This window comes from Chiloscyllium plagiosum, unplaced genomic scaffold, assembly GCF_037043375.1.
Source record: "Chiloscyllium plagiosum isolate Xiang-an unplaced genomic scaffold, Cpla_swu_hap1 HiC_scaffold_8, whole genome shotgun sequence".
Taxonomy (NCBI): Eukaryota; Metazoa; Chordata; class Chondrichthyes; order Orectolobiformes; family Hemiscylliidae; genus Chiloscyllium; species Chiloscyllium plagiosum.
The window spans coordinates 15,703,005-15,713,292 of record NW_028270146.1 but is presented as its reverse complement, the minus strand read 5'-3'; the positions used below and the strand labels follow the sequence as shown (position 1 = coordinate 15,713,292).

The window sequence follows — 10,288 nt, the reverse complement described above, 5'->3', positions numbered from 1 at the left end:
AAGATTTATAAGCGTGTTGCCAGAGTTGGAGGATTTGAGCCATAGGGAGGAGCTGAACAGGCTGGGGCTGTTTTCCCTGGAGTGTTGGAGGCTGAGGGGTGATATTATAGAGGTTTACAAAATTGAGGGAAATGGATCGGATAAATAGCCAAAGTCTTTTCCCTAGGGTCGGGGAATCCAGAACTGGAGGGCATATGTTTAGGGTGAGAGAGGAAAGATATAAAAAAGACCTAAGGGGCAACTTTTTCATGCAGAGGGTGGTGTGTGTGTGGAATTAGCTGCCAGAGGAAGTGGTGGAAGCTGGTACAATTGCAACATTTAAAATGCATCTGGATGGGTACATGAACAGGAAGGGTTTGGACGGATATAGGCTAGGTGCTGGCAGGTGGGACTAGATTGGGTTGGGATATCTGGTTGGAATGGATTGGACCGAAGGGGCAGCTTCTGTGCTGTACATCTCTATGACTTTATGACTCCTCTCAGCAGGGTTGTACCCCAGACTGTGGACGAGTCTTAAAGACATGTTTATGTTTTTCTCTCAGGAATACACAATAACAGGGGTCAAAATTCCCTTCAAACCCAATCTTAGTGTGCTAGTGGGCTGATGTACTTGAGAGAGCTGTGCGCTGTGAAGCTCACAGCTTGAGGACAGCCATTAGATACCCTTGCAGTGCAGGTAAATTATTCTAACTGCAGGAAGCCAGGTCAACCACTGAAATCAGGAAACAGGAAAAAAAACCTGTCAGCAAACTTTGAAAGCCAAATATCTCAAGTTGAACTGCTTTACCACCATATCACAAACAAAAACAACATTGCTGGAAAAGCTCTGGACTGAAAACACACTTAACATTTTGGGTTGAATGACCCTTCCTCAGAACTGATGGTTTATATGCAGAAAATAGTGTTGGGAAGGAGGCTAAAGAGTAAATGATGGGTGGTGATAGAGCTCAAAGAGAGAGAACAGTTGGACAGACTACCATATCAGTGTTCTTGTTAACATCCAAGTTAATGGTGTAATGATCCATCACCCACTCTTCTCCGCAATCCAGGGTCTGATTAGTATATCTTCTTAATTGTTATCTTTTCACTCAATTCACATTGTAATCTTTGCGAATGTGTGTTGCATTATGTTACCTTTTCTAGCATTTAGCAGCAAAAAACCTCACCCAGACTTTCTTGAATTAAAGAAAGGGTGATTTAATTCCTTGCAAAATTTGGACTGGGGAAAGGTATCTACAGAGAAGGGGTGCCTTTTAAATTAACTGTGCAGTAACCAACTCAGAGAGGGATTGAATTAAGAAGGGAAAACAGATCATCACTCCTCACTTAGAAGTACATTCATTTGAGGGTATCCAATTGTGAATTGGAACTTCTAGGAGTCACTCTCTGGATTAGTAACCAAGAGCTCCACCCTAATCGTCTGCGAACATTGGTTCAAATCCCAGCTTAGAAGATGGTGAAATTTGAATTTTAAAAATCTACAATTAAAAAGCAAGTTTAATATCAACCATGCAATCACCATCGATTGCTATAAAAAACCCATCTGACTCATTAATGTCCTTCAGGGAAAAAAGAATCTGTAGTTACCTGATCTAGCCTACACGTGACTCTAGGCCTATAGAGGAATGTGGTTGACTTTAACTGTCCTCTGCCTAGTAAGACATTCAGTTCAAGGGCAATTAGGGGCAGATAACAAATGCTAGACCTGCCAGTGATGCCCTACATACATCCTGTGCAAGAATTGTAAGAAGTGGAAATCATCTCCAGAAACCTCCACAAAATAATCAGTGAGAAATGTAAGAACTCCACACCCTTCCCGCTAATAACACACTTAAAGGAACAAAGAGCAACAGGGGCCAGGCAAGTATGACTGGGGTCAAGGACTAGGTTCTCTTCTGTGTGACACCAGGGACTCATTCAATGTGTCTATTGAGTTTATTCCATTGTATGTACTTTCTGGCACCATGTGGCCTCTGAATCCAACCAAGAAGAGGCTTCTAGAACAGGAGGAGGAAATCTCCATATTAGACAACAAAACAAGAGATCAGGCAGTGACTTATAACAGCCTGTGATATATAGGTTGTTCTGTTATAATGCACATTGCACCAGCATGAATTGGCTATAATGCAATTATCAAATTGTGGATGTTACTTGGATAACGCAAACTTTCTACTGAACGGGCATAGAGATTTTCTATAGCGTTTTTCCATTCTGTGCATTTCCATAGCATGATTTTCCGTAGCGATTTTCCACAGCACGATTTTCTGTAGCGATTTTTAATCGCGTGATTTTCCATTGCGTGATTTTCCATAGCATAATTTTCTACAGCAGTTATCCACAGTGTGATTTTCTATAAATGTTTTCCAAAGCACAATTTTCTATAGTGGTTTTCCACAGTGGTTTTCCATAGCGGTTTTCCATGGTGTGATTTTCTATAAATGTTTTCCATAACACAATTTTCTATAGTGGTTTTCCATAGCATGATTTTCTATAGCAGTTTTCCATAGGGTGATTTTCCATAGCGGTTTTCCATTGCATGATTTTCCATAGTGGTTTTCAACAGCGTGATTTTCCATAGTGTGATTTCCCATAGTGGTTTTCCATTGCATGATTTTCCATAGTGGTTTTCCACAGTGTGATTTTCCACAGTGGTTTCCCATAGAGTGACTTTCCATAGCAGTTTTCCATACTGTGATTTTCTATCGCTGATTTCCATAACGCAATTTTATATAGTAATTTTTCATAACGTGATTTTCTATAGCAGTTTTCCCTAGTGCGATTTTCTATCGCATGATTTTCCATAGTGGTTTTCCACAGTGTGGTTTTCCATAGTGGTTGTCCAAAGTGTGATTTTCCATAGCGGTTTTCCATAGTGGTTTTCCACAGTGTGATTTTCCATAGGGGTTGTCCACAGTGTGATTTTCCATAGCGGTAGTCCACGGCGTGATTTTCCATAGCGTGATTTTCCATAGTGTGATTTTCCATAGCAGTTGTCCACAGTGTGATAATCTATAGCGGTTGTCCACAGTGTGATTTTCCATAGCGGTTGTCCATGGCGTGATTTTCCATAGCATGATTTTCCATAGCATGATTTTCCATAGCAGTTGTCCACAGTGTGATATTCTATAGCGGTTGTCCATAGTGTGATATTTTATAGCAGTTGTCCATAGTGTGATATTTTATAGCGGTTTTCCACAGTGTAATATCCAAAGTGCAAGGGTGCAGAGGAACACAACTGCTGCATTATAGCAGATTGACCTGTAGCCTTAACATAGTAAGAAATCTCCCAATCAGCTATGATAAAATAGGGAGACAAATATGCTAGGGCCTGAACATTTCAGCCAGGAGAACAAGTGTTAGTGGTCCTGCCTCAATGCCCAGTTCAATGACCTGCCCACAGCAGCAAAGCAGCTCAGGGTAGTGAACTGCCCCACTGAGACCCCAGACAGTGACAAAAAGAGGCTGTGTCATGCCAACTTGATCAAGCCAAACCACCATCAAGAAATGGACAAGTGGGTAACAGTCTGTCCTATTGCCTTAGGGGATGAGGGTAGCCCTGGGGACAACTGGAGGAAGACATGGGAGAGACCCACATTGATACTAACCAATACAGAAATACTCTCAAAGTTAGATTCCTTACTCACCCATCTAAGCGCAGCACAGACTTGCTGATGCTGTTCACTGCATTTAAAAAGTTTAAGCAGAGAAATGCCAAGCTCCACCACCCTCATTCCACATGGTGTGGATGTGATAGAGGCTCCTTCCATGAGGCAACCTCTCTATTTTCTACACCCAGTAAAATTCTCCCAGGTTCCAGAGGCAATTAAATACATGTTGGAGCACCAACTCAGAGAGTTTAGCAGCAGTAGCTGGAGCTCCCTGGTAAGCTCAGGTGGACATCTCCACTAGCTTCTTTTATTCATTCACATGAAGAGGACATCACTGGCTAGGCCAGCATACATTGTCCATCCCTAAATGCCCTGTTGGTAGGTAAGAGTCAACCACAATGCTGTGGATCTGGAGTCACATGCAGGCCAGACTAGGTAAAGATGGCAGATTCCCTTCCCTAATGCGCATGAGTGAATCACATAGATTTTTTTGACGAATGACAATGGATTCATAGTCATGGTTAGACTCTTAATTCCAGATATTTATTGGATTCAATTTCACCATCTGTTGTGGCAGGATTTGAACCCGGGTTCTCACAACATTGGCTGGATCTCTGGATTAACAGTCTCCCCCTACTACAATGACTGTAGCTGATTTCTCTTCAATACCTCAGCTGGAAGTTTGCATAGCTAGGGTAATTAATACACCCTACATCAAAAAGATAGATGTACTCAAAGGATACTGACAGATCCACTTGACTGCCCCTTCCTGTGTTCGCCTGTCCCAGAAGGGGAAACATCCTTTCAGCTTCAAATGTCAAGGGTCAATGTCAGATTCAATAAGCTCTTCTAGACTCCAAACCTGAGAAGTGAAACCAATGCCCAGAGGCTACAGGAAAGGTTATGTGCATGTTCAAACTGATGGAATCAGAAGAAATGCTTTCAGACAAATCTTTGCTGCATATGACAAGTATTATGCCTGACTTGGGATTGCTGGATGCAGGTGCTGGGTAACAAAAGTAACCAGTTGTTAACATGGTCCATCCATCTGTGAAATGAGCTGATCATTCCCTACCCTTTACTGCGCAGATGAAGATCCTTTGGGAAATGAACAGGTTTCTTCAGTCATTAAAGTTGTAAATACAGCATTTATTAAAATTCTTTTCATCTTATTCATTTCTTTAAAAATCAGTATTCCAACAATCACTAAATCAATCTGCACAGTGATTTTATTCAAACAGCAAGTCAAATATGCTTTAAATAACCTGAGTGGCAAATTACAGCTCAATCCAAGTAAATCCATAACGAATTAAATACTGGGAGCAGGATGTCCGATTAATTTCAGGTGGAAAATAAAAGTTATATTTCTGTGCACCTTGACTCTTCAAATTCTACAAAGATTAAATACTTTGTCATGTAAAATGCAAGATATGGTGTCAGTAAATAAATAGGTTTTTAAATTTATATGGTATCTAATCACATGAAGATATCTCAAAGCACAAAACACACAGGATTATGCAAAATACAATTGGGAAGATGTCACCTCCATGACACTATGCCGATATATTTTCAAGAGACATTAGTTGAGGCATGAATTCTGACCGAGGCTTGGAAATAGCTCCTCCTCAAAACATGTCAGAGGGTTCACTAATGTCTATCTGGTCCACCAGAATAGGCAGCTCAGACCTCAGTTTGACAACTCACTAGAATGGGTGAACATACATGAAACACTGCCACACTGAGTATTTACATCTTGGCTCTGCACATCTGGTGCTGTAATGTGGTACTGCCAGAGAGAATGGCAACAAATGTCTCGTCAGAACATGGGTGGCCACAGAGCCAGCGCTCAGCAGCAACACTTGCCAACAATCTTGCATTAGGATTGCACACAGAATTAGACAGTGTGTAAAATGCTGGCCAGTACACAAGGACTAATCAATTTACAGCACAGGACGAGGCCAAATATGACTCCGATTAATTTGCTCTTAAGTGTGCACCACTACAGCCAGCAAGACTGTATAAAGTCAGGACGTGGAGGTGTTGGACTGCGGTGGACAAAGTCAGAAGTCACACAACACCAGGTTATAGTTCAACAGATCTATTTGAAATCGCAAGCTTTCTGAGCGCTGCTCATTCATTCGGTGAAGCGCATTTCACCTGACGAAGGAGCAGCACTCTGAAAGCTTGTGATTTCAAATAAACCTGTTGGACTCTAATTTGGTGTTGTGTGACTTTTAACTGTATAAAGTACTGACTTTAAACAACAACTTCAGGAAGTGTTTTGAGTAAAGCATTATGAGGCTTTCTGACTGGTGAGAAAATTACTCATTGAGGCTGGTGAAATGAAGCGTTGGAAAGAAATTACCTCTTGGCCATTTTTGGCTTGAATGACAATGTAAGCATGATATTCAAGTAACTTACAGGACCATTACGAAGCCTAATTAATGGAAGTGGGAATTGGGGTTTTGGCAAATTAATTAATCCTCCAAATGACTGTGAATACTGTGAGAATGGATAATCATTTTATGTATTAGGACTGGAAATTTTGGAAAATGATAGATGCTGATTTTGTCCACTGCTTGACAGTATTAATATGATGTATTTAATATCTTGAAAAGTCTTTGCTGGGATGAGATGGACAGTAATTAGGAATCAACATACCTTTACATTAAATAAAACAGTATATCTTATTTTGCTAAAGCTCTCCAATATTAAATGACAGGCGAATAAGACATCCCAGCTGATTTGGAACCAAATAAGTGATGCTCCACCTGAGCCATTGGCTCAGCAAAAATCTGTAGTTTGCCCACCTGAGGATATTGTGTAAGGAAGACGCTGATTGCGCAAAGGAAGTCAATCAATCATTCGAATTCAGTATTGTACAAGGCACTTCAACGATCAATGGAATTCCAAAGATTGACCTCAATTTCTGTAGACCAGCTCCAAACATCCTGATTCTTAATATCAGGGTTGTGAAAAATGCTGCTTCATTCAAACTTGTTCTCCTCATGATTTGGAGATGCCGGTGGTTGGACTGGGGTGTACAAAGTTAAAAATCACACAACACCAGGTTATAGTCCAAAAGGTTTAATTGGAAGCACTAGCTTTCGGAGTACTGCTCCGTCATCCTGTTGGACTATAACCTGATGTTGTGCGACTTTTAACTTGATTCTCTTCAAATTTCTTCAGACATTTGGTGCACGCAGCAGTTGAACACTTTCTCCCCGCCTCACAATTTCTGTAGTTTTTAGTATGTTTCCCCAGTGGGGCATTTAAGTGCAAGGTTTCTGAAGAACCGCATGAGACTCAACCGACTCTTTGCACTCAGTGCAGTGTGACAAATAGTCTTCGAAGCAGTTAAATCAACCTAAATGGATACAAGAAATACAACTTCTGAGATGTATGGGATCTTGTATACATAATGACTTTGGCATTCTATGAACTGCAAGATCATCATCTTCTGAAATTGACGATAGCCGCCATGATTTTTGGCCATCAGTCTGAAGCAGAGCAATGTTTCTCCATGGACCGTCGGAAATAAGGTCCCACCTGATGACCGATGAGAGGATCAACTAACAGATTAATAAGGCCTGAAGACATAAATGCCTGACCTTTCTACAATTCAGAACAATGTGCAGAATGGCTGGACCTCATCCATGAGGGCTGTGTCTGGATGGTATAAGTTGGCAAGGTCAAAGCTAGCACTTACAGCACTTTGTTGAACCAAATAGGAAGATTACAGGAGAAGGAGAAGGAACAAGATCTTACCTCTGCTAAAGACCATACTGAATTTCATGCACCTAATATAGGCAACTTTCACAGACCCTCACCTGCCTAATCTTACTAGACAACGCAAAGCTAAATAAGGGTCTGAGTTTGACTGCAGGCTTTTCAACCCGACATCAGGTCCACATGGAGTCTGAACCCAACTTTCCACTGCAACACCCAATAGTCCAATCTTCCTGAATGTGCCCTCAGAGATGCAGAGACACAAATCAAGAGGCCCAGAGGTAATCCTGTATATCAGAGCGTAAGGCAAACTCTTCCACAAGTATCAGTTTGGTCTGAGAGTGTGGCCTTGCCTGCTTACCTGCTCCAACAGCAGCCCATAGCAGGGAAGCTGCCTCCACTGAGCTTGTAGTCTCAGCATGCACTCCAGATCTAACCTCCCACTGTGTAAAAATGTCTTTTCTTCATATAACCTTTCATTCTTTAGCCAACTTCTACTAACACAAACAGTTTCTCTCCACCTACTTTCTGTCCAGATCTCATATGATTTGGAACACATCTATCAAAGAACCCCTCAACCTTCCAGGAGAACAGCCCCACCTCCTCCAAATGAAGTCCCTCATCTTTGTAACAATTCTTGTAAATCTCTTCTCCACCCTCTCCCACACTGTCAAATCCTTCCTAAAGCATGGTAGCTAGAATTGGATGCGTTAGTTGGTTGCTGAAGCAGTTTTTAAATAAAGTTTCACTGCAACTTTTCTTACTTTTGAACGTTATGGATAATCTCTGAAAAGAAGGGAGGAGGAGGGGTGAGCATTATTGAGCTACAGCACAGCATGGCTATTGTCACATGTGCAGTAGTATAGGACCCGAGTCAGCTCCCTGAGGGAGCTGTCCCAATGCAGCTTTCTCCCCATTTCGAGGCCCCACGCACTTCCAAGGCTGTCTCCATGAGACTATGAAAATCAGGTTTATAGTATGCCCATCTGCTCCCACCACAACATTCATTTTTGTTTCAAAAATAGCAACCAAACCCTTTCAGGTTTGGAGGGTTCGAAAGAAAGGACAGAAATAAACTTGTGAGGTGTTACCTCAATGAATTGCAAAGCCAATATTTTTAGAGAGAAAAAACCCCAAAAGAAATGCAGATGCTAGACAGCTGAAACAAAAACAGAAATTGCTGGAAAATCTCAGCAGGTCTGGCAGCATCTGTGGAGAGAAATCAGTGTTAATGTTTTGGGTCCCATGACCCTTGCTCAGAACAAGGAACGTTAATTCTAATTTCTCTCCACGGGTACTGCCAGACTTGCTGAGATTTTCCAGCATTTTCTGTCTTTTTAAAATTAGAACTCTAACAAAAAAACTTCCTCTGTGGGTTTCTGACAAATGAACAAGAGTGGGGCATTTGGAAATGGCTGATACTCTTCCAGTCAGTTGTGGTTCTGCCCCATCTCCAATTTGTTTATGCCTGGGACATAACTGAGCAAAACTTTCATTTACTTAAGGGTTTTAGAATTGTCTGCGTTTCAGTAAAGCTGAATGCCTGAAAGAGAATAGGATAACAGCAGATGAGTGGAGGGCACCTCTTCGTCACAGGATTGACAGATGCCCCAAATTGCAGCTTCATTAAGGGAAGTTGTCAAAATAATGGCCCCCCTCACAAAAAAGTGCAGATACAGAGAGAGACAAGGGCGTCATTCTGTTCTTCCAGCCTAGAACTTCACTGCAGCTCCTTATGTTATCTTCAATGAGACAGATCTAATGTTGAAGAACAGACCCTTCTCACACATTACCTCTGCTTTTAAATTGCTCTGAGGGATCATTTTTAAAGCTTCCTTGAATATCTGAAACCAAGAACCTCTGGCCATTACCGAGCTAACACCCTCCTCCATGAACTGCATCGGATGGAACCAATGCAAATGTAGGGTTTTACATTTTCAAAATAAAATATATTCGTTCATGGGATGTGGGTGTTGCTGGCTAAGACAGCAATTATTGCCCATCAGTAATAATCCCTAATAAGTTGTACTCTTTCCAATATTAATTTCAGCACACACTTCTGGTGTTGGTAAATACAAAGAAAATAAATTGAAAAGACTGTTTTTAAAGGCACTCGGACTGCCTGCTGCTGTCTCGTATATAATGGATGGGAACACATTTCAGTAAATGCTCTCAGCCACCCTGCTTGATACAAGGTAAGCTGACATCCATTAAAGCTGCTGGAAAAACACACAGACTCGGACTTTACGGTCTAATACTTGTCTTTTTCTGCAGGAGACTTTCTTCCATTAGCTGCCCTGCTGAGCTCTTGTCCTTGGCTTGCATCTGCCTTTCTGAAAGGCAGATTTCTGCGTCTGCTGCTGTCATCTGGTGCTGCAAGGAAAGAGAATTACAACAAGCTAAGTGATATTCCTGCAGAAAGAAGTTAATGACACTGACATCCTTCACCCTCCACTCAATAATGTTTTTTTTTGAGCTGTATTTTGGAGGGGAAGGGTGTCTTGGTCATCCTGAATGTGCCTACTCAGTGTAGCAAAGAGTCAGGAAACACCCATGTACCCTTCAAGATGTGCATAACTGTATAGCAATATGACCAAAGAGTGGTTATTTGGATAAAAAACACACACTTTCTCTCGTTTAGATTACTTGGTGCGGAAACAGGCCCTTCGGCCCAACAAGTCCACACCGACCCTCCGAAAAGCAACCCACCCAGAGCCATTCCCCTATATTTACCCCTTCATCTAACACTATGGGCAATTTAGCATGACCATTTCACCTAACCTGCACATCTTTGGACTGTGGGAGGAAACCAGAGCACCCGGAGGAAACCCACGCAGACACAGGGAGAATGTGCAAACTCCACATAGACAGTTGCCCGATGCAGGGATTGAACCCGGTTCCCTGGCGCTGTGAGGCAGCAGTGCTAACCACTGTGCCACCGTGCCACCATG

The 10,288-nt window shown here is 41.9% G+C and overlaps 1 protein-coding gene across 4 annotated transcripts in view; it reads right to left on the bottom strand.

Moving 5' to 3' along the window:
- Positions 1-4,742: 4,742 nt before the first annotated feature.
- Positions 4,743-10,288, bottom strand: part of cep128 (centrosomal protein 128) — a 416,638-nt gene continuing 411,092 nt past the window's right edge. For all 4 annotated transcript variants that reach the window (XM_043696980.2, XM_087989605.1, XM_043696981.2 and 1 more), the window contains one exon: positions 4,743-9,710. In XM_043696980.2, coding sequence (XP_043552915.2) covers positions 9,589-9,710 — 122 coding nt within the window. In that variant the 3' untranslated portion in view covers positions 4,743-9,588. The remainder of the gene's footprint in view (positions 9,711-10,288) is intronic.